Source organism: Paralichthys olivaceus, chromosome 18 (assembly GCF_024713975.1).
Source record: "Paralichthys olivaceus isolate ysfri-2021 chromosome 18, ASM2471397v2, whole genome shotgun sequence".
Classification (NCBI taxonomy): domain Eukaryota; kingdom Metazoa; phylum Chordata; class Actinopteri; order Pleuronectiformes; family Paralichthyidae; genus Paralichthys; species Paralichthys olivaceus.
The window spans coordinates 16,954,801-16,978,528 of NC_091110.1; the positions used below are offsets into that span (position 1 = coordinate 16,954,801).

The following is a 23,728-nucleotide window of genomic DNA, read 5'->3' on the forward strand; positions in this document are numbered from 1 at the left end:
TTCAGTCTCTTCTGTTGCCTACCTCTTATAATATCTGGGGATGGGGGGTGGAAGGGGAGGCTTCATGTCAGCCTGCTCTCCTCAGTCACGGCCAGTTAGTTAAAGCAAACGCGGGCGGACCCTGGAGAGAATGCAGGGCGGCGGAGAGTGCCAATCACGGCCGAGCCCTGGGCATTGCTCGGTACAGCTCGCCTTGAGCAACTTTTTATTAATTTAATAAACATCCCACTGAGACGGAGCAGTGTGGACTCACATACCCTCGTAGACAACGGAAACTGCTCGGGCATAATGACATGTCCTTCTCACACATGCATGAGAAGTGCACACACCGCCGTCTGAAAACATGCAAGCATGATTGGCATTGTTGGATAAATAAAGCCAAGGTTTTGCTTTTTGCTTTTTCCACACGAATGCAATAGAAGTCGATGGAATTGAATTTGTTTAATACATAACATAATTGAATAATATTACGATCAGCTAAATAAATTTAAACATTACATCATCAGAGGCGAAGGCTGCACTAAACTTGTAAGCTTCTTACACTTCTTTTTCTTCTATTATTTAAACGTCAACTCCCTGCAATTTATCCAAATGTCCTAAATTTCCTAAATCTCCAAAGTGTTTTCACACTGCAAATAATACAAACCATAGTTCGGATTTGATCCTGATCCTGAAAAGGAAAAACCTGAAGGTCCACACTAAACAAGGTGGCTGTGAAAGTGCCAAAGTTTCTCACTGTAGATCCAACAGAAAGTGCTGAGGTCTCATACTCTGTCTTACTCTTTCCAGAAAATGCACTGGTCACTCTTGATAACCCACAGAGCTCGTAATGCACTATTATATACCAAAGACTTTTAAAACTGATGCTCAATAAACTACCCAGAGGAACATCTTTCTAGTATAAGATACGGCAGTCGTCCTCATTTGTTTGGATTACAGGCAGAGATCTTAAAACCAGAAATATCTGATGCGTTAAGAAGATGTTTGTGTTTTTTTTATAATTCAGGTGAGCTGACTCTTTATTGGCATCTTTGAAATAAAAGTTCTTCTCTTCGGCCCCCACAACACTCCGCAGGCTGGAGTTCATTGAGATTCTGTGGGCTGCACGGCAATGCGCCACGGGTGCGACTTAGAGCACAAAACATTATGAAAATAATAATGATCTCACTTTCAGGCTTGTTTCTTCCCTGCCCCGGCTGCTTACGGTCGGCGTCAGTGTCGATGGGAGTCATTAGAAGGGTCGGGGCTCCGATCTCGACTGATGAGGGGCGGCGGCGGCAGCAGGAGATCAGACTCAAGCATGGTAACAACCACAGCCATCATCATCATCACCACCACCTTCGACACACGTATACCTGCTGCTCTGGGGAGGAACTGCCTCCTGTCAAACAGCAGAAGGACCCCGGCGGTGTGTGTGTATATGTGTGTGTATTCGGCGGTCTACATAATTCCCTCCCAGTCTCGGCTCACTCTTTTGGCTTTGACTGTTCACTCCTCTTTCTCTTCCTCCACCTCACCCCTCTGTCTCCCTCCTCCTCCTCCTCCTCCATTGCTCACTGTATCACTCCATAAATTCATGAATTTCCTGTTTATCATGAAAACTTATGCATGAAAATAGAGGGTGGGAAGGGGGAAAAAACAACAACAACACACACACACAAAAAAAGAAGCAAACAAACAGGGTGAATGTTGATCGGGGTTTTGTCTCGTCTGGGTGCAGCGTTGCACCGGTTCTCAGGGGACGCATATGCACGAAGACCCTGATTCCATCTTTTCATTTCCCTTTCTTTCTTTCTTTCCATCCACCCACCTACCGCCTTCCATCTCTCCATCCTAACATTCACTCCTCTCCCCCTCCTCGCTTGAGCCTCCCCCCGCACCTATCCACTGCCTTTCTCTTCTCCGTCTCCCCTTCACGGTGTCAAAGCCAGTTACAGGCAGAGGAGCTCTCCTTCTTAAATAATTCACAAGTTGATTAATAGACTCACAAGGGTATAATTAGGCAGGGGAGAGACAGTGGCTAGTGTAACCAGTACAGTGCTTAGGGGAATTAGAGAGCGGGGTTATTGAGGAAATGGAGAGTACCAGTAAAAAAAATAAATAAAATAAAATAAAAAAACTGGCTGCTGCAGTGCTGGACTTGAGGAGTGGATGAAGAGGCGGGGGGAGGATGAGGAGAACGAGGGGAGGAGGGGGGCACCTTTTTCTGAGGCTATGCGTTGGATATGAGGCAGCCTCTCCAGGAGCAGGGAGCCCAGGGTTTGTTTGATGTGGAAATTGGACAGTTTGAATCCGTCTCCTTTAATTTTTCACAACTTACAGGGCCCCCCTGGGTGCCTCACATTCCTCTTATAGGATATAAATTAGTTTTTTTTTTTGTTCTCTCACTCCCTCAGTTTTTAAACCCCTTTTTTCTCCCTTTCTTTTAACACATTACCCAGGTACTCCTGTTATTTATTTCTTTTTTTTCCCTTCCCAGCGCCTTCCTCCCGTTCCTCTCCGAATGGAGTTGTAGTTTCACCCCCGATGTTTGTCAAACAGTCAGTCATCAGCATAAAACTTCACTTATGTTGCCTCTAAGGCATCTTTTGTATTCTGAAAGGGATGTGCTTTCTGCTGCCAGACCGGTCTTCAAAACAAACAAACAGAACAATGGAACAACAGCTCTCTCTCCGCAGTTCAGACATCACATTTCTGTTGTGGTGATCTCTGTCTGCCTCGCTTTTGCTGTTAAAATAAAATGAAAAGAACCAACGGAAATACACCCAGACAGGTACAACACTCTGCCTTTCCAGGTTGTGTTGTTTTTTCTTCTTGTCTTTTTTCTCTCCTCCTACCCGGAGAGCTCTCTGCGAGTTAAAGCAGTCATATTGGGTACACACTTCTTCTGTTGCTTTGGTTTGTTCCTCTGTATTTATTTCATTGTCGATATCTCAGATTGCTTTCTCCAGTCCCACTCAGCTGTGACTTTTTTGCGCTCAGAATTCGTCGATATCTAAACAGACTGATGTGTCCATCCTGGCTGCTCAGGGCTGGCTGTGATGTGCAGCGTGTCTGCCTGCATGTTGACGTGTCAACTTTAATTCAAACTCCTGTGTTCTCCTCTCATCTGTCTGCTCCAGATGTTGCACTGGGTGTCAAAACGGATCTCTGCTCTCAGAAAAAAAGGTGGAAAGCAACACATTTTTCTGTTTGTAGAAACTGATAGATCCACTTTGAAATTCAATTCAGGCGTGCAGGAGGAGATGAGCCCAATTCAGTGAGTGTGAGCCTTGATGCCGCTGCTGATTTCATTTCTTGCTTGTTATCTGCACTGAATCATCTGACGTGACTGCTGGGAGGGATGGAAATTCTGCTAATTGGTTAATTCACTTCTTTGCCTGTCTCTGTTTGACAATTGTGCATTAATTTTCATTTTTGTACCAAGCAGTTGGCCTTTCTTTGTTGTCCTCAGCAGACGACTAATGACTTATTGATATTTTCCTTGGCTGTGCTGATACCCTGCCACCAGGAGGCGCTGAAAAGAGCGGGACCCCTGTGTGTTGATTTATTTATCTATGTCTGGATTAAAGCCTGTACACCTGATAAAGGGGATGTCAGAAGAGCTTTGACAGCCACAGAGGCGGCAGAGTGTGTGCGATTTGGTCGCTGCGCCGGCAGAAACAAGGAGTGTCGATGGCATCTTTGAAGTCTTGACAGATGAGAGCCTCTGAACATCCCCTTAATCTTGCCTTCCCCTCAGAAAGGCGTGCACGCAGGCAGGTTCTGAGCGCGCTCGGCTCCCTGTTTGCCTTATTCTCTTAATGACACAAACCATTCAGCGACCGCGCATGATAGCATTTCATCTGGCATAATGTGTGGTGGCTGCTTACTTCAAACGCTCCAGCACTTCTCTGCGTTAAGCCGGCTGGAGACGGCAAGAGCCGGGACATGAACACACGAGGCTTTTCCTGTTGGCTTGATGGGATGCCTGTGTGGGTTGTTCGCTGTTTGATTGCGCTGATTGTTTTCGTGAGCCCACCTAAAGCAAATACAAAGAATCTGCCGTGTATGATTGTCTGGGAATCAGATCAGTGAAGAGAGATATGTTTCACCCCTGAATGCTCCATCTTCCTCGGATGCTTATAATGACCCTTGAACCTTGAACTGTTCCCATTACTGTTTCTTCACACAGCAAATATGATATTGCTTCCTCACGTAAAGACGAGTCACTACAAAGACAATGTCAGGGAAGTGCAGCAATATGCCGTGAAGGGGGTACATTGCATTACGCTGCACCCCGTCTCCAGCTTATTTCCCATCAATACCCATCTTCCTATCCTGCCTTTCCCGGACAATGACAATGCAGCAGTGTAGGCAGAGTTGAATATGGGGGGCAGTCGTCGTGGAGGACAGGAGCTGCTGGGCATGAGAGGGCGCTGGGGTTAATTACTCCATTACTGGGTGGCTCAGCCAGGAGCTGTTTAAACAGGCCCCAGTCAGCAGAGGATTAGGCCTCATTACTCCAGCTAAAGTTACGCCCACGACCCTTTCCCATCGTCTCTTACTGCGGGTTTGTCAGGCATTCTGGGGAATATTCATTTGTAGTGAGGAGGCGGCGGGTAGTGGAAGGAAAATTAGATTAAGACTAAGCAAAGGGGGGAAGGACAGGTGAGGGGTAAAGAGCTAACCGGCGAATATGACGGGGCTTAACTCCAGCGGATCGCCTGTATCATCACCTGAGCTTCACCAGGGCTACAATTATCCCCGAAAATGCCCAAGCGCAGCAAGATTAGCATCTGAAGCTCAGGTTACCCTCCCTCCCACCGAACCGAACCCCCGGCCATCCTCGGCCACCGCCTCTCCGCCGTCCTCCTCCAGGTGTCTGATGGCACTCGGTGATAATGATGGTGCTCTCATTTGCAGGAACGACCGGCTCCTCTAAATTAGGCCGATGTTTGTGCTCCATGAGTGGATGGGTCAGTTTACCAGGTCTTTAGGGCATGAAATACTTTGGTTTACAGTGACAGTCATATCGCTCAGTGATGAAAGGTGTCAGGAGGAAACGGAAGGACGGGCATTACAGTTCGTCAAATGTCTGTTTACTGCAAGAATACTGTAGGTTTGTTTCTAGGTGTGTATCATTTTTAAAATTTTCGGACAGAGGCAGATTAGTTGTTAGTGTTTTTTCCTGTTTTCAGTCTTTATGCTGAAAGGTCGTCATCTCTCGACTAAATTGAGATGCATCTCAATCTGGTGGTTTACAGCTATCACTTTCCTGGGGCAGTACTGAACTATCAGAGCCACTTAGTGTGGGGTGTAAAATCCAAGTCAAATTCATGATTAATAATCAGAAAAGGCAGTTTCAAATTTTTTTTGTATCATTCACTGAGTGGTTATTCTTAAATGGAGGATTAATGACGCAGATTGAAGTGTCCAGTTGGGGTTTTCCTTCACAATGATGGTCCTAGCATGGGAGGAAAAAGAATTTAGGGATTTCGACAAACTTGCCAATGGATCAAATGGCAAAAAAAAAAAAGTGGATGTCTTCCAATTAGAAGAGTCAACCATGAACAGGAAGAACTAATCCAAGGGGCTTTTCAAAACAGATTTGTAAGAGCTTGAGTTGTGGCTTGCTGAACTGCACACTCAAAGTTTTGTGACTGTGTCTCTTTGTCTTCAGTCCAATCACCTGAAACACATGAAGAAAAAAAAAAACAACACAGACATACGCTTTTGACTCGCGCACAGCGGTCGTGCAAATCTCTCCAGAGGGGGCTGCCAAATGCAGTCGATAAAAATCCCATTTCATATGAGTCAAAAATGCTTTCTTGATTTATGGGACATGGTCGCTCGTCAAACTATGTGATTTAGGTTCAAATCCAGAAACAGAGCTTTTATTATATAATTGAGGACAAAAAAATCAATAGAAGCAGCTGGATGTGGCCGTGGCAAGCAAGGCTCGCATCCATATTGAGAGTGTACCCTCTTCGATCGGTGTCTGGGCCAGGCTCAGCTTCACTAGCCTAATCACACACGGAGCAGGTCGATTGGAGGTCTTAGCCAGTGGCGCTCTCCGATGGCATATGTTAACATGATTCCCCCTCTTGCTTGCTGTTTAAAAAAAAATAGCTGCACCTGAGATCCTTGGCCATTCAGAGCTCAAAAAAGCAGGGATTATTTTAAACATAGCCTGAGGTGAAAGCGAGATTCTCCGCTCCGATAACCTGAGCGAGCTGGAGGTGGGCGGCTGAGGACAAGTGGGGCAAACAGGATATTTATCCTATTGATTTTCTAAAGTTGAAACAAGAAGATTTAGGGGAGCTTGACTCTTAAAATTCCCAAGGAGCCGCTCACTGCTCACCCGCATGGCCGTGAACACACACACACGTGCCTACAAACACGCAGACACACACAGGGAAGCGTGTTTCTGGTGAGCGGGCTGAGCAAGGTTTAGGGGCCTTGAGTTGCAAAGCTGTGCTGTGCTGTGGAATGATGTGCCCCAATGTGTGTCAGAGGAATCATTATAGATGGTGCTAGTGCTGAAACCCACCCATTTTGTGTGTGTGTGTGTGTATGTGCGCATGTAGCAAAGTGGAGGTGTGAGCAGACAACAGATGGGACGGGCCTTGGTATTGCGGATATGTGGCTTTGTCTCTGCTGCCGAAGGGAGAAAACCCTGCAGATCATCAACAAACACGCTGTGAAGGAAAATGTGTGGGAATGTGACTCAGCACACGGAACGTCTCTTGGAAATTTACAAATTCAGATGGTAAATTCTCAGTGCGGGGGATGCGAAACTTTGCCTGTTGCTATATTCAGAATGTTGCATTTAGTCATAACTTTTACTTGAGAATAACGATCTCACTAAAAATTGTTTCCAGTGTGCAGCAGAAGTATTGAGAAAAAAGTTGACTTCATCTTGAAATTGTCCTTTTTCTTATGTAACATAGCAGCGACGGGTTAGGAGTTAAATTCAGGGTCCGAGCCTCCAGAGTTAAAAGTTGTGTTCATCTTAAATTCAGTGTCAGTGTCATGTCCTCTCTGTCCAAAGTAAGTTTACTGCTTGTTGTGCTTCACATTGAATTCAAATGTCCTCTCCATTACCAGGACCCCTGCTGACCTCACGCTGTTTTTCCAACACCAGCCCCCTGACACTGTGACATGAAACAAGTCTACAGGATTGCATTGCAGGGGCCTTTAAACAAAATGATTTTGCTTGCTCTCTGACACCTGGTATTATTAACGTTTTTGTCTGTTTAGCACCGATGCATCACTTGAGGATAATTACAGTCCAGGTCAAGGCCCGTCTGCGTCTTGGCTGCAGTCGCCTGTCTGTGCTCTCCAGCTGCTCCTGTCGGACCTCCAGGTCAATCTGCAGCTATGACTCGTCGGTCGGCGGTCACGACTCACGACTCCTCAGTCATGCTGGCACATGATCGCTGATCTCATAGGTGGGTGGGAGGTGCTGCGGTAATTGTTCTGTGGAGTGCCCCAATTATGCCATTAACGGCCCCTCAGTGATGAGGCTAATGGCGAGAGACCTCGTTTGCATAGCATTATCTTAATTGAGCCTGAGGCCTGGCATGAAAACAAGCCTGAGATTATGTTTCTGATGGATGGTGGCGATGGTCCGGTGGCAACCATTTACGCGACAGCTTTATTAATTAACAGCTATCCAGTTACATGGGCTTTAACAGGGATGAATAAGTTAACATGGTGACTGTGACGGCGACGGTGACAGGGCTCCGGTGTTTATGTGTCGGCTTCTAATGGAGGAGATGCGCTAATATGGGATGTGCGTGTGTGTGTGTGTGTGTCTGAAGAGGGACGCTAAAGAAGGTCTGGCATTGGATCTTATTACCCATTTCCTAAAGGAGGAAACTGAGCCAGCGTTAGTACCAGCCTTTAAATAAATCACCACACAAAGCCTGTACTAATACTTTTAATCGTGAATTAATTACACACTCGTTGCAGGGAGAAGAACCACAAATGTTCCAATATGCTCAGGTCACAAATCTGTATCGCTGGATATTTGAGGAAAATTTCAACTCCGTAATATGAAGCAGGGACTCATTGTGAATCGTCCTCAGACCAGAACCGGGACTCACACACGCAGAGAGTGTCTGGGTCAGCATGGAGTTTTAGATGAAGCGGGCCGGCCAGGCAGCTCTTTTGTTATGTAAAGATCTGCCATGTGATCCGTCGGGATAAAAGAGGAGAGAAAAAAGAAACCGTTCAGATAAGCTTCCCCTCATCAGATAATTAAAGATGCCTTTGCTCCAGTTTCGCCTCCTTAGCAGGAGTGTCTGATCAGCTTTCAAAAAGCTCATCAGTCAGAGTTGCTCCTTGGAGCTCCACTCCAGGGGTTTATCCAGGTTCCTGCAGGAGCTGCTGCCCCAGTCCAGCTCGGCACCAGGGGGTCTTGGCCTGTGGCTTGCCCTGGAGGGTCCCAATAAATTTCCTGAAAATCAATTATTCCTCACTGGTCAACAGCGTATGGCCAGCTCCACGAACAATAATAAGTCTTGTGTTTTTTAATAATTAATAATACATTTTTGTGAGGCTTCAACTAATGAATGTTTCCATCATCAATTTTCTATATTGATCGTTTTTTATTGAATTATTTAGTCTGTAAAATGTCGACTCTTTCCCAAAGTAAAGATACTTAATCTAGAAAACAATAACAAATCTGCATATTTAAAAAAAACTGAAACCAATTTTCCCATAACTCAAATTATCAATAAATTTACTATCTAGCTAACGATGAATAATTTTTTTTCATCAAGATCCATGAATTATTCCCTGAGAAATGTCAAAAAAACTTCAAATCTCACGATGTTAAAGAAAGTGAAAGAACAATTGTTCTTTCCTGACCCATAATCCTTTCACCAAATTTTGTGGAAATCCATTTGTTAGTTTTTGTGTAATCTTGCTCACAAACAAATCGACAGATGTGAAAACACACCAACCAGCTGAAACTGAAAACCAACCAGTTTATCTATAAATCAACTGATCAATATCATTCATTTCAGCTTTAATTTACTCTGTGATCAAACAGAAAAAATCTGCAAACGCTTCTAATTGGGAGGTAGACTTGATCAATTATGAGTCGGCTAATTGAAAAATCAGTTAATCCTGTTTTCAACCATCTGTGTAAATCCGTTTTTTGTGTTTAACCACAGTTTTCCAGCTGCTGGTGCAGCATCTGCAGGATCGTAGTCTCCTCGAATGTCTCCACTTTTCCGTGCTGTGATGCAACTGAGCCGCACAAATGAGCAAACAGAATTATGAAGTCATTCCTCAACAGTATGCAGAGGAGGTCGCTGCGGCCATGCTCAGCTACAGGCGACAATAAGTGAAACTAATGACTGTTTGTGCTGCCATCTAATTGCAGCCCGATGAGCGGCCCTTCTTCCGCCGCTGTTACATTTCCCCACCTCGACAGCCCTTTGCTCCTTGTCAAAACTCTTCCTCCACCTGTCACAGTGTCGGAGTTTTGCACACGCCCCCCCCCCCAACACCCACCCACCCACTCCTCTTCCTCCTCTCCGTCGCCCCCTCCCTGCCTCCCCTGCTGCCAGTTTTTAACTACACTCCACTCTGGCCTCTGCTCTACTTGTTACAGCCCCAACACGAGTGCAAACAATCAAAGTCTTTGGGAACGCTAAAATATGCATGGCTATCCGTGACAGACAGATAAAGCAGGGCAATTAGCCACGTAATCCTAGAGCATCGTGCGGAATAGTCCGCCTCAGCTGTCCTCCCTCCCCTCCTTCCCTTTACTCTCTTGGTCTCCATTAGTTAAATGTACTCTGTGTGTCGGCTCCCCATCAAATCAAGTAACACTTCCCCTAATTGGCTTATAAATAATACAGCAGGGCCTACATTATAATTTCATCAGTGGTAAACATTGTGGGGGCAGTTGGTAAAGAACCTATCCCTCATTAATTTCTTAATTTGAGTAGATGGAACGAAGGGGAAGTGAGGGAATGAAAGGTGGAGATGGAGGGAGAGAGATGTGGAGATCGAATGAACAGAGGGACTCACATCACCCCAGGCGGAGAGAAACAGAAAGAGCGAGAGATGGTATAGAGGGAAAAATAATAAAAGGGGGAAGAAGATGCTACTGCTGCTTCTTTTGTTAAGAGATGTCAGATATTCAATCCCGGGGTTTTGTCAGTACTCCTGAGCAATAGGTGATGAGGGCCCCACCGCCCCCATTTTACACACAAATACACACAAGTAAACACACAGCCTCTCTCCCCAGTCTCACACTCGCTGTTCTTTTTTTACACAGACTTAATGAATATTTCATAACAAGCAACATAAATATTCATTCTAATGGTTTTGCACATAGTTATTACCGGTATTTCCTTTTCTAAAAAAAAATGAAAAAAGAAGAAATTACAAATTCTGCATAACCAGGCCCTGAAATAATTTCTCCCACTCCCATGCAGACACTCGGAGGACTACTCAAAATTGTCTAGATCAACTGCTCTGACAGTATTTCGACAATAAGTCACATTATGGAACCCTCCCCCCCACACAAAACTTCTGTTTGCTTCATGTCACCTCTAAGGTTCTAATTATTTACACGTGCAAAAAACAGATTTGTCTGCGTAAAGTTCACGTCTAATTTTAATCATCGGCTGCAATCGCGAGACAAACTGAGGAAATTCACACAGATTCCCCGGGTGATGAAATCCTTTTTGTAAAAGGCAATAGGTCTGTAACCAGCCTTTCTCCCCTTGGCGGATAAATGTCACCCAAACCTGCTATTATATTGCATAATGCACTTTTAAGGGAATTTTACATGGCCTGTGATAGATGCTATGAAAAATGAGGTGTGAGGATTTGACACGCTCTGATCTTTGAAAGACAGATATTAAAGCAAACTCTCAAATAAGCCACCACCGCCACCCCCCTGTCTTCTCCTCCTGCTGAAATCTGGAATATAAAAGGCGCAGCGAGCCCTTCAGCCTTCAAAAGGAAAGTTAAGCGCTCCGTATTCTTGGTGAGATTTTGAAAATGGAGCCACCTGAAGGCAATCTGTCTCCGCTGGAACCCAACTTGTCACTGTTACAGAGAGCTGTCACTTCACAGTGCCAGTGCGGATGGAGACAGACATCCATCATCCGCCCGTATTTACGCACACGCGACATGATGTCTTGCAGGCCTGCCGAACAGTGTGTTTCACTTAAGAGCTGCCAATCCTCGGTCGCTCAAGCCCAACCGCGAGTGATTTTCATTCACTTATCCCTGACGTCTTGAAGAAAATACAGTGATTTAATCCTGGAGCCACAAAGAAATAAGTGCCTATCAATCACACTCAAAGACACATCACACAGAGCTCATTAAATCGAGGAAATCCTTAAATCCTGTACTTAAGAAAACGCAGCAGCATAAGTCCCGATTTAGAATTTCTCTTTAGTAAAAGTGAACAACTGATCGCAGAGAGATTCGTTTAGGTATCAAAAGTATTCATACCTGTCACAGCTGTAAATGATTGGCACATGATGAGGCATCAGTGGAAAGAAAAAACATTTTTTAGCAGTATAATTTACTTTGGTATTTAAATGTATTTGTTAAGATTAGCTGTAACAAACCTTTTTGGGTCGTTAAACCTTTAAAACAAAACTATGGCTGGTTGCGTACAGGAAGCTTTCTCCTATTATAATTATGACAAGGTCAAATAAGGATTTATTTGTTTGAAAAGTTTAAGATAAAGATTACTCTCCTATAGAGGGAAGTGCGTAAAAATAAGGAGATTCTCAGAGTATTCACCAAAAACTCTCAAATCTTCGACAGTGGGCTGGAGAAGTCTGAGTCTGTAAAGTAACTAATTACATTTGTTCTCATTGATCAATAATTTCTGGTTACAGCCTCTCTTTGTTTTTTTCTAATGTCACTTTTCCTCTCAGGGAACTTGTGCCAGAGCCTCTCAGCCTTTTCTGACATTTTAAATGAAACAATACTAAAAAAAAACAATAATTAAAGTCCTATTAAAAAGTACATTTACCTCAAACGTGGAGGCAGAAACGTCTCCCGCAGTGAAAATACTAAACAACGAGCTCAGTCTCCTCCCAGGTCTGAAAGTGAGGATGTTTTGCTAAATGTCAGAAAAGGTTAAACCAACGCACACACACACACACACACACACACACACACACACACACACACACACACACACACACACACACACACACACACACACACACAATGCAGCCCCTCCACTTAATTACAGCAGCACAAGAGGAGACAGGGAGCATGTTGAGAATGAGCTTAATTAATGTAGCAGTAAAAAGTGGCCCTCCCTCTCCATGTCCATTCTGCTGCTCAGTATTAGTTCCACTTCAGTGCTCTCAAAGCCACGAACAAATAGTGACTCTAATGATGGACATGCAACCCCCCCCACCCCTCTATCCTCCTCAGCTGGTCTCGGGTCACTGCCCTCCCTCAGCTCTCTCTCTCTCCTCACCCAGCTCCCCCGGGGGAACGGCAGAGCGGGGGAGTCAACCAGTTAGACAACCATGTTCACCCCATCAGTTCAGAGCCAGGGGAAGACAACCCTGCATACTGACTTCATTAGTGCTGACAAGTTTGGGGGGGATGTGTTCACTTTAGAAGACTTTAGAAACAGAGGAGGGGGAGTGGAGGGAGGCGGCAGCCGCAGACAGGGATCGTTACCGTGCCGCAGTTTTTACTCTGGCATATTTTCTGACCTGAACTTCACAGACGGTCGTGTTTACATCAGAGCCAGAGGACGATATGTGTCCTGTCTGGATGCTTCTCCAATTTATGAGTTCATTAAGCTTTGTAAGTTGGTTTGAATTACATCATTAAACTAAGAAGAGCTGCAGCAACTAAAAATATCCAAATAATCAGATGTGTAAACAATCAGTGGTTCTCAAACTGTGGGGTGAGTCCCCCTGGGGGGACATGGAGCTACTGCAGGGGGGGTCATGGACGACAAAGACAAAAAAAATTGTGAAAATGATTTACGGAGGGAAAATAAAGAAGTTTGCTGATGTTATTGTTCTTTGTTTGCTGAAAGCAACTTTTTATTTGTTTGGAGGTGTGGCATAGCTAAAGAAATACGTGGAATGTTTTAGTTTTAAAGTAATATAATCCTGTGGCATCACGCCTCCACTGTAACTTCTAAAATAATGTAACGAGGCAGATTACTAGTCAGCAAGAGAGTTAAAATTATCTGGAAACATCTTTGAAATGTTTGTATTCAATATATTACAATGATGAAGATTTTCATGAAAGGTCAAACAGAATACAATCTTTAAAAAACATAAGCAATATAAATACAATCTCCGTCTACTGTAGGCTACGGTGGCTTTGTCATATAGTTCCATATCATTTATATCTAATTAATTGAGAAAACTGTGGAATGGATGAAATATTCAAACAGATGCTGTGTGTGCTCACTGAGTACAACTAGAAATACTGATCAGTGTATATGTACCTTCATAAACGACTCTTTTGTCAGAGATGTGAACGAATCAACAGGAGACTCGTAAAATCCCAAACAATGTTTTCCAGGTGACGCAGTGGCTCGTCGAAGCAGCTGCCACCTCTCACTGTGTAAATTGAAATATTCCGAAGCAACAAAACGAATCGATACTCTTGAGAGAATACAGTGGGACAGATCATGTTCAAAATCCAGTCTAAACAAAACAAAAGGAACATCACATGAAATTAAGGTGTGAAAAGGTGCCATGAATGTTTCATGCCATCCAGCCACTGACATAAAGGATATAAATATTGTATGCAAAGAGAAAAATCCCCGTTTGAAGTGTTGAGAGCAAAGACAGTGGGAGAGAGAGAGGGAGGGGAAGCAGGTAATTACCAGTGGAGATGCTCTTTGACGGATTATTATATTAAAGCAGGAGGAGGATCAACCAAACACAGCTAACCTCTGTAACAGTGCTGGTCTCCACCTATCAGTGACAAGAACATTACAACCTGAGGAGCCACTTCCACTTGACAAACATACACACACAGTGCACCGAATCCCCAGGCTCCGAAAGAGAGAGAGAGAGAGAGAGAGAGAGAGAGAGAGAGAGGGGAGGCTGCAGCCGAGAAGGCACCAAAGTCTGCAAACCTTCCACAGCCAGAGTTCAGGAACAACCCTCAGTTAACATCCTCACAATTCTCTGTATCAAGTTTTCATTTAGTAGTTTTAATGAAGGATTCAACTTTTACAAAAGCAGCAGTTCTGTTGTTTTTGGCTCAATCAGGAGAATCAATGTTGTTGGATCGAAAGTTATTATTCAGCCTGGAGTTGTAATTGTTTTTGTTATTTATCAGGCTGCAGATATTAGTTTCCAGGGTGTGGTTTTTATTTCTTTTCTTTTCCCTTGTTAAATTAGTTTGGTTAGGTCACAGACACCGACAGGAGTAGAGCTCTGATATGTTCTCTTGACCGACACGTTTTGCTTTGGATTTAATATTAATTAAAGCCACCAAACACATCTTAAAATCCTTTTTGAGCACGTCACAGTGAGGAGTCTGCTTCGGTGCATATTCTTCTTTTCACGGATAATAGTAGCTGCCAGTGTTTTTCTTTAAATTCAGAAATTTCCAAAGAAAAGAATTAGAAATTATTATGGCCTGAAATTCAATATCTCCTACTGAAGACATGACTTTGAAATTGTGTCTCTTTTTCAAATAACAATGAAACCGTTGCTGCACTGAATTGTTTTTGTTTTTTTTCATTTTAAAAGTGGACGAAACGACTACGTAACCACGACTTCTCACATTTTGCACCAAAAGGTTGAGAAATCATTAGTGCAACTAAAATATAACACCACAAAATTACAAAAGAGGAAAACAATGTTCTTGCAATTTGACGAAAAGTTAGTCAAGGTGTATTTACTGATAATGATAATAATAGTCTTTATAACACTTTTCTCAGTGTTACATGATGCTTCACAAAATTACTGTATTAGATTTTTTTATTAGGTCAGAAAATAAACATACTCCACCCACACTGAGCTCTGCTGAGGAAGAACATGAACATTTGATTGTAAGCTCTGGAAAAAAGCTATTAAGTTCACCTGGAGTCATCTTTTTAATTTAGGCTCATAATACTATTGATACAGAATTTCATTATTGGATTATTTATTGGTTATTATCATTGTTGTACTCCAGGCAAATGTCACCCTTATGAGGTTGAAAGGCAGTTACAGTGGTTGAATCTGGACTCATGGGTAGTTTAGATATGGCACAGTTTAAATATAGATGTATGTTTATGAAATATATGGATGTTTGTTTGCTGGAAAAGTTTCTGTGCTAATTATTAGTATCACACACCGCTCACAGCTAATTTCAACCTCACTGTTGTTCTTGTATTAATGTTTTATTTGGACATTGTTCATGTGCAGGCCTCAGGAATATCAGGAGCAGTTACAAGTTAATGAGGATCCAATAGAAATAAACAAAAAGAAATAAATTCCCCTTAAAATACTTACGTCCCTGATTATTAAAAACTACACTTCCTGCAGTGATGCTCCCAAAACTAATTACTACAAAACTACCACTAATTTCAAACGTCTCAGGGCCTCTGGCAGCCGTTGCCATGATAATGTGATAATGGATTCACTTTCTAGTAAAATGGGAGATGCCCCTTTCTTCCACAGCTGGACAGAAGCTTCACTGAGTCTCGGGCCAATAAATGCCACCACTGAGCTGAGAAATGTGGGGGTTTAGAAAAATAAAATCAAAAAGGTCCCCTTTCATGAGATCCTGAGGGCTCGGAGCAGAGCTGCCTCCTCTCTCCTCGCCCCGGGGCAGGCTATCATCTCCAGTGACACCAGAGGGAGGGCAGACCCCACCCCACCTCTGCCGGATCCAGGGATGTAAGGGATGAGACGCGGTGGTGAACAGAGGAGGCTCTGCTGCCGGCCCAGTCTCTCAGGTCCAGCTTCCTCTTTGATCACCGGCCGCCGACCTCCGTGTCTCCAGAACAAGGAGCCAGGGCCGAGGGGATGGGGAGGGTCGGGGAAACGTGCCGCTGAGCCTGTATCCCCCCTCCCCACGGCCCTTGTTCCCTCCAAATATGAAAAAAGGGTTAATTGTATTTAACAATATGCTCTCTAACACCCCCCCAATTGGAATTAGAATCACATCTGGCGCCATGTTCTGTCCCTCATTACTGCTGAATCTCATTACGACGCGCTCCCCCGGGAGGGACCGCGCCGGGTTTTTAAGCACACTTTTCGCTTTCTTCCTGCCTCTTGCTCATCTCATCTGCCTCGCCGCTCCTTCTCTTCTGCGTTTACATTAGCGGAAGTCCTCATCTGAGAGAATGACTGAGCACCACCACCCTTCTCCTCCTCCCCCTCTTCCCAGAGCTTGGAAATTGTTTTACAGTGCCAATTAAAGTAGGTATGTTGAGTTTTCTTTTTTTCCACAGTATGTATTATTCAGAGTGTATTATTTGTTGCACTCAAAAAGGAAAGAAAAAACTCACTAAAATAGGACTAGCAGAGTAAGTTCCACTTCCTTGCAATAAAAACTACACCAAAGGTTTGGAAATATAGTCAACAGAAGGAAATGAGCGAGCTTATTTATGGTGCCCTGAAGTCCTACTGAATAATAAAAGCCTCCACATATAACCACATTTTAAACTTTGTTTCTTTGCACCCTTGTGCAAACACTGCGTCTGACTGGGAATTAATTTTAGAGCGAGGAAAAATAAAGAAATCTGTAAAGTTTGACTCCAAACTGTTTTACCTCAGTAAAATATTAATTTAAAACTGCGGCATGGGGGGAAACAGCTTCTCCGTGCACTTTGTAGGCTACACTCGAGAGGAAGTACGAGTCTGAACGTGTAATCAAAGCCTTTTATTTGAACTTTTAAGATACCAAAATAAAGTAATAAAAAGGTGAACAAAACACATGAAATAAAAAATTATAGCAGTGATGTGTGACAAAATTGGACCCCGCGTCAGAGGGGGGAGCTCTGGAGGTCACGGGGAAGCCCTGAGGTTCTTGTGGTGATTTCAGCTCTAGATCATCGGCGAGTCGCAGAGCGTGCAGGGCGCCTGCAGAATCTTCTTTATCCACTCCGGATCTGTGGGCGAAGAAAACGTGATTCACGATATGAAATGATTAAAGACTCTCCGGCTGCACTTTGTCATGTAAATGCGACGACAAGTTTACACGTTGGTCTCATATTTGATCGGTGCCGGAGTTTCTTTTTCATGAAAGTTAAAAGACTTGGGAACATTTTCATAAAACTTCCAACATGACGCAAGTCTGTACGGACGGCCATCAAGTAGATGTGAAGGTTAATTACACAGATAGAGATTAAATGCCTGTCTTGTAACAAGTTCTTCAGATCAGTATAATAAATTAATCTACATTTTTGCAAAAAACAAAAAGTTAATTAACCAATTAAATTTTTAAACCTAAAAACAAGAGGCGTGAATTTGTTTCAAATTAGTATTAAATACAATACGTGAACACAGAGGAGCACAATCAGCTCGTGAGATGTTTTTAGACAGAAGCTGCGATGATGGCAATTTTGACGGATGCCAAAACTGCACAGAGCCGTCAGCCTTCAGCTCGGATCGGTTGGAATGACCAGGAGAGTCGTGCCTCAGGCGTTAAGCCAACTCTCATAAAGACCTGGGATGCATGATGCAGGCGGATAAAGCCAGTTTTTCTCCCAACTGTAATCAGTTCAGGAAACAATGCTGGACGTTCACCTGCTCTTTGGGTGAGACTTTTAAAGCGCCACAGAAAACCATGATTCCCTGATAAATCACCAATAATCAAAACAATTAATCGCCTCAAAACGTCCGATTTTATTAACACTGACATGGATCTGAAAGTGCACTCAGTTTGATTAGTAATGATGCAATAATAAGAGTTCATTCGTGCACCAGTGATCATTGTTTGAGGCGATCATGAAAAACTGACGTATGATGAGACAGAAGCTGCACACGTTTCGTCTTCAACCCAGAAAGTGAGATAATCCTTTTTTAAAATAATAAATACTTAAGAAACCCTCTCATTTTAATAATGCTTCATGTTTTTCAGAGTTACGTTTTCAACCAACTTCGAAATCCAAAATGTGGAGTTGTGATCTGAGTGGCAGGGTCGGATGAGGGCCGACGCTGAAGGTGACAGGAGGAGACGGCTGATGGAGAGTGTGACTGTGAGACGCAGGTGGAGGTGGAGGGAGATGGAAAAAGTGGCGCTTACCCTCAGGCTTTGGCAGTCTGGCGATGCTATCCAGCAGGAGGCAACGTCTGAACGTCAGCGTCTGGCAGGCCTGGTATGACAACACACACCTGGAGGAGACCGAGAGAACAGCATTAAGAGAGCGGGCTGGCAGGGACAGACACACACACACACACACACACACGCTCACACACACAAACACAAAAGTAGAGCAGAGGCAGCGCCGAGGTGCAACTGGAGGGGCACAGATTTCCCTCTCAGTGCCCACCGGAGGCACCGCATCCCAGCTAGCGAGAAGGAAGGAGAAATGTTTGACAGATAATATTTATGAGACGATGAGAGTGGTGCATGAGTAAATATCAAGAGGTGGGAGGCTTGATTACTCCTCTGTGAAGACAAATAAACCGTCAAAGATTCAATTCACAGCCCGACTGTCAGGCGTCTGAACCGATGCGGCACCTGCACTTCCTGTGAGGCTAAAGAAGATTCAGTGGATTAGATTTATATTTAGGAGTTGTTTAAAAAAAAAAAAAAAGAGAAGAAAAATCAAAAATATTCTTTGTACCTGAGCCACATGTGACCGTTTTCACAGATCGCTTGTTTGTGGTCCGTGAAGGGCAGCACAGCTTGACACAGGCTGCAGTGCTCCGGGAATGTCTGCTTGTTAATCTTTTTCTTAATGTGGCCAATCAGCACCTGAGAGCAACGATAAACACACAGACAGAGAGCGGTAAGAACAATATTACAAAGAATGAAAAAACAATTTATCCTCAGTTGATGTAAAACATCGATGTCGGAGTTAATCTGTCTAATTTATTAACTTCATCTTCATCTGATGACATGTGATTTTGTGGAAGGGGTGGAGCATAACCCAAGGAATACTATTATATTACTTAAAAACACTGTAATCAGGTCAAGTGAAAACAAAAGGAATCTGACCAGGACGTTCATGGTGAGTGATGATCAGGTGGGTCACTAGGTTTTACCTCTGAAGCTCTGTCGTTAGTGTCTTTGGCGAGGTACTCCACCAGGCCACAGGTGGGTATACTGGTGTTCTGAGCGATCCAGGTGTTGAGGTACACCACCCCCAGCACCTTCTTCATGTTCTCTCTCATCAGGTGAGTCTCTACAGAGTTAACCCAAGCCTGCACCTCGGCCATCTGCTCCTCGCGATTCTCCTCCTTCTCCTGCTTCCCTGCAGCAGACTCTCCTTCCTCTAGCACATCTCCGTCCTCTCCATCCTCCCCATCTGCGTCCCTTACAAACACCTTGACTCCCTCTTGGCTGGGTTTCCAGTGATGATCTGTCGGAGGTGACTGCAGAGACTGGTAAAGTATACGAACCAAAAAGAGCTTGAAACGCCACAGAAAGGGCGAGTCTACTTCCTGGATCCTTTGGTCAAGCTCTTCCTGCAGTGCTGCAGGGATGCACTTGTTTTTCAGTATTTGCCACCTGACGATGTCGAGCAGGTCGGCCAGTTTGTACAAGTTCTGTACGGGAGACTTGAGCAGCAGTGCAGCTGCACTTTCAGGCGTTTTCAGGGTCACAAAGTGAACCTGGTAGGTCCTGGTGATTGGATGGTGGTTGTCCACCATACCTTGTGTGCTGACCATCGCAATGTACGCTCCGTTGTGGCTTACCGTGATCCCATGTATCCGCCGCCCTGCCAGGTTTTCAAGACGCAGCATGTCGTCTTGTTTGAAAATCAAAGTATTCTCAGTAAATGTAGGCGTCAGCTTTTTTATCCACCCATCTACGGAGCATGTATACACCGCAACGCCATGTTGACTGACTGCTAGTGAGACCACAGGGAGCGAGTGAAGCCCCGCCACGTGAGAGTTGTGCACATTAAGTCCGGCCGGTGTAATCATGAGCAAACACCAAAAGACGTAACATCCCCGTGAGGCGACGATGAGGCTGCAGCTGCATTTATGGATCGGGTGGATCATCGGGACGCATTTGATGTTTTCCACAGCTATCTCGTCGCAATCCTTCCAGAGGATGACAGGGTGTCGCAGGGTGAAGTAGCCCTTCACTCCCGTCAGGCTGACTGGCATGATCTTAACGGGTCCCACCTCACTGCCAATGATCAGGCCGCTCATCCGGCGATCTGTGTTTTCATACTCCCACCACGCCAAGTTACTGGGTCGGGTCACACCTGACTCGATGATGTCATAAAACATGACATCTGCCCCATTTACAAATGGCAGTTCAAACTTCCACAAAACAAGGTCACCGTTTTCCATCAAGACAGCCAGGAGGACCATCTCTATGTCCGTGCCCGTGTTGTCCGGCTGAACCTGTTTGATCGTGTAAATGCTTGACCACTCCATCCTCAGAGGCGTTTGCATACGGAAACGCCGCTGCAGCTCCTCAAAGTCCAGCAGGTTTGCTTGCGTCGGCTTGTTGTCTTTTCTGGCGTAGCCTCGCCCCTTTAACCTTTCACTGTACTTTTTGGTGAGATTGACTAGCATGTTCCACTCGAGGCGCTTGTAGCTGTTATGAATGGTAAGTCTGTGGTCCAGCGTTAGGCAAGCTAGCAAACAACGTCCACTAGAGTCACAACCTAACGGAGACCAACTGGCATACTTTATTCCCTTATGCGCAACCATTGTCGGGTTCATCACTCTGTCGGCCAGAAAAACTTGCCTCACGCAGGGGTCCGGATGCGCGCTGAACTTCTCTATCATTTCTGTTTGCTCTGCCTCTGTTCCCACCTGAAACATTAGGAACAAAATGAAAGAATTTAGATTTTTAACAAAAAGAAAGTTTGCAAGTCATTTCACTAACATCCAAACGACATAACATGCAATATTTGCAGATGAGTTGTTGAAAGCCTTTGCTGCTGAAAATTTTTAAAATCATTTGAATTACTCTTAGAACTTACTTATTTTTTTAAAAAAAAAACACACAATAAATGTAAAAATATGGTACACACAACTCTTTAGTATGTCTTCTGTACAGGTTTGGTCAGATCTGAGCCGATATCAATTTTTGGGGCTTGATGCCAATATGGATGTCGGAGTAAAACCCTAACCCCCAACCCTTTTGAATCAGCAATGACTCCTAAGAAGTAATCAAACCCTTTAACACGTCAGAGACGCTGATAACAATGTCTGTGAAATACTAAATGACTTATTTTTAAGGGTTCTACTTTGTACTTTCTACTGGGAGGAACTGGAAGTCTTTATTTCAAGTCCTATGTGAATTAATAACAAAAATCATAAATTGACCCTAACGAGTACAATGTCATATAAATATATGTAAATATATATATACACACACACATACAGATCAGTTGATGATGAGCAGAAAAACAAAGCATTATTTTTAAACAAGCTTAATCAACTTAATAATCTGATCTAGAAAAAAACGTTATTGATCCTTGACATGGCAGCGACCAGATTAACATAATGTCGTTTGTGACACTTACTTTGAACGCCATCGTCTGCCGCTCCTGTCTCATTAAGCCTCCTACTTAACAAGCACTTAATCATATTTATAAATGACGGCATAAAACCAACTTCACCCTTCTGTCACTGTGTCGAGTGGATTAATAAACTCAGCCTCCGTCCAATATTTTATCTGCCAAGTGGATTTTTGGAAGGAGAACCTATAAACAATCATTATCACACAGTAGAGCAGCTGTGGAGGGACAGATTTACCAGAACAAAATAGTTTTTCAGTTTCTCTTCGCGTCGACATTTGTATCCAATCGCTTTTAATTATCTTTCTCTCAGTTTAGTAAATAATGAAAATACAGAATCATCCACCGCTGCCAAACTAATAGCACACGGGTGAATACGAGCTTGGCTGTGCTCCTACGGCATGTTTACATAGGTTGTGTAACAACTACACAAATAACAACAAGACGAAAACACTCACAGATGTCAGTCTGTGACCACCTGGGTATTTTAGACTGAAATGTATTATCACTGCTGCTGCAAACACATCCAGCAATAACTTATATTATATATATATAGATATATGACAGAAGGTCTCCAATTAGTTTCATCTATGGGACAGTTTTTCCTTGCACATTCTTTGCAAAATTTAATTTTTACAATTTAAATTTTTTTACAAATCAAACTCATAGATTTTGGGCCCATTGGTCTGTGAAAACAATTAATTGAAGGAGTCGTATTATACTTTTTTTCTTTATTAGTACTATTTACAGCATGTTTGACATCGTTAAGTCAAATAGATTTGTCCTGTAATCAGCTCTAATCAGTGTGTTTCAGTTTCTTTCTCATCTTCAGTAGATCACCTGTCACCTGGGTGTGATTGTTTCAGGTTGTTGTAGAAATCTGATGGTTTCTGTTCATGCATATTCATTAAGAGTGAATCCTGGGTCAGATGATAACTGTGAAATTTGGGGATTATAGAAAGATGGATAGATTAGATAAATAGATATATAGATAGAAAGATGGATAGATTAGATAGATAGATAGATATATAGATTAGATAGATAGATAGATAGATAGATAGATAGATAGATAGATAGATTAGATAGATAGATTAGATAGATTAGATAGATAGATTAGATAGATTAGATAGATACTTTATTAATCCCGAGGGACTTTTAGGACATTTATTGGGGATTAAATATGAACTGGTGTTGTTGCGTCCTGATTTAAAACATCATGAGTCTTTACCTGAGGTTCATAAATGTGGTGGAGCTCAGTGTTTACTAACAGACGCACATGCTAAGATAAGCTAACTTGTTTTCTTCACCCCTGCATCTTTAAACATGCTGTGTTTAATCTTTACCCGCAGTCTGGTGGCTTCGGCGGGGACGGGGATGGAGGTCCTGTGCAGCATCAGCTCCTGTTTCCCGCTGTGAACGTCGCACACCAGCTCCATCAGCGCCAGGGAGCTGGAGGTGCACACGGCCAGGCGGTGGTCCTGCGACCAGGCGAGCGGCTGCAGCCCGCTGACCGGGGACAGGAGCTGCACCACGGGGTCCCGCTTCACCGGCGCCCCCTCCGAGCCGAACAGCAGCCCGCTCTCCGCCTCCACCGCCGCCTTGATCGCAACGTCTCTGGGCAGCGGAGTCCCCGAGTCTGACGGACTGACGGCCGCCATGTTGTCAACGCGGGGGAAGTGACGTTGGTGAACGAGGGAGGGGGAGGAGGGCGGGACTTCCTGTCGTCCTTTCCTCCGCGGAGATAATTAGTGCGCAGAGAATGAGCTAATAAAGTTTTTTTTAAATCTGACAGTAAAAACTGTTGTTAGGAGGAAGAACTAAGTATTAATATATATAAATATATATAAATTATACAATAGAATATCACGGGTTGTGTGTAATGTTACAGTTACCCTAATGCTATTATGCTGTACTTACTAATGGTGTAATGTTATTATACTATATTATTATTGCATTATATTAGAATTTAAATCTTTACATACAATAATATACTTTTGCATAATTAAATATTTTATTGCGTATTTAATTTATTCATAATTAAATATATATATATATATATTCAATCTAATATAATAATAAAATAATATATTATGTTCCTTATTAAATCAGTTTATATAT

At 43.5% G+C, this 23,728-nt stretch overlaps 1 protein-coding gene and 1 long non-coding RNA gene across 2 annotated transcripts in view; one reads left to right on the forward strand and one right to left on the reverse strand.

The window, feature by feature from the left end:
• The window catches only part of LOC138405437 (uncharacterized), a 38,285-nt gene extending 20,087 nt beyond the window's left edge, over window positions 1-18,198 (forward strand). Inside the window, exons 4-5 of the long non-coding RNA XR_011239173.1 lie at window positions 1,175-2,773; window positions 18,040-18,198. This is a non-coding gene — a long non-coding RNA (uncharacterized lncRNA). The remainder of the gene's footprint in view (window positions 1-1,174; window positions 2,774-18,039) is intronic.
• Window positions 16,825-23,321, reverse strand: gtf3c4 (general transcription factor IIIC, polypeptide 4). Its single transcript, XM_020106883.2, has 5 exons — window positions 22,954-23,321; window positions 19,170-20,900; window positions 18,749-18,879; window positions 18,205-18,293; window positions 16,825-17,068 (listed from the first exon to the last, which is right to left on the reverse strand). The coding sequence occupies exons 1-5, from the start codon at window positions 23,266-23,268 to the stop codon at window positions 17,004-17,006; spliced, it is 2,331 nt and encodes a 776-aa protein (XP_019962442.2). The 5' UTR covers window positions 23,269-23,321; the 3' UTR covers window positions 16,825-17,003.
• Window positions 23,322-23,728: the final 407 nt, after the last annotated feature.

Coding starts and splice junctions, on each gene's coding strand:
- gtf3c4 (XM_020106883.2), bottom strand. CDS start 23,268: ATGGCGGCCGTCAGTCCGTCAGACTCGGGGACTCCGCTGCCCAGAGAC. Junction 18,880..19,169: donor CTAACGACAGAGCTTCAGAG/GTAAAACCTAGT, acceptor CGTTGCTCTCAG/GTGCTGATTGGCCACATTAA. Junction 18,294..18,748: donor AACGGTCACATGTGGCTCAG/GTACAAAGAATA, acceptor GGTCTCCTCCAG/GTGTGTGTTGTCATACCAGG.